The 761-nt window shown below is 61.8% G+C and overlaps 1 protein-coding gene across 1 annotated transcript in view; it reads right to left on the bottom strand.

The window, feature by feature from the left end:
• TET3 (tet methylcytosine dioxygenase 3) overlaps positions 1–761 on the bottom strand; it is a 12103-nt gene that overhangs the window by 1252 nt on the left and 10090 nt on the right. Inside the window, exon 11 of the mRNA XM_009879816.1 lies at positions 1–441. Within this exon, the coding sequence (XP_009878118.1) occupies positions 1–441 (441 nt within the window). The remainder of the gene's footprint in view (positions 442–761) is intronic.

The following is a 761-nucleotide window of genomic DNA, read 5'->3' as shown; positions in this document are numbered from 1 at the left end:
GTGGTTGAGGTTCTCCTGCAACGCTGGGATCTCAGGCTTCTTCTCGTAGCCATTGCTCACCCAGCTGCTCCCGCTCCTCTCGGGCGCCCCGTAATTCAGAAACTGCGAGGGGAACACGTGGTTGCTGGAAAAACCGTAATACCCGAAGGAGGGAAGCGCGAACTTGGAGTGAAACCCGTTCACGGAAGGCAGATTGGGCTGTGCATAGTAGGAATGGTAAGAGTAAACACTGTTCATGCTGTACGGGTCGGAGGGCCGGCAGCTCCCCAGCACCGAGTAGCTCTCCACCACCGCGTTGCCGTTGTACTTGAAGGCGTTGTAATGGCTCTGCGGCTCCACCTTGATGGAAGGTTTCAGCGGCTGCGGGGGCAGCCCACTTTTCAACGCCATACCTGCAGGCACAGCACACACACAGCCCCCGTGACCCACCGGCCCAGGAAGCTGCCAGTGGGGAGCGAGGACCCCAAAAACTCGGCCGGACTCGAAAATCCCACCGTGATGGGCTCATCGGCCGAGCGCAGAGGTCAGCATCGCCCGGCGCGCTGGCACCGATTCGCACCCACACGCCGGGCTGCAGTGAGCTCCCCACCACGCTGCAGTCCAGGGAAAAACCCAGGCACCACAAAAATGCTATCCTGCACCCCAACATGCTGAGCGCTCAATGCCATCAGCCAGAGAAAGCCCCCAACTGCATCCCCGTCCCCTCGCGCGCTTTCCGGACGGCTCGGGGCGGCAGGACCTCGGCTCTGCCCCCGTTACCT

Source organism: Charadrius vociferus, unplaced genomic scaffold, assembly GCF_000708025.1.
Source record: "Charadrius vociferus isolate BGI_N301 unplaced genomic scaffold, ASM70802v2 scaffold682, whole genome shotgun sequence".
Taxonomy (NCBI): domain Eukaryota; kingdom Metazoa; phylum Chordata; class Aves; order Charadriiformes; family Charadriidae; genus Charadrius; species Charadrius vociferus.
This window is presented reverse-complemented; position numbering and strand designations above follow the sequence as displayed.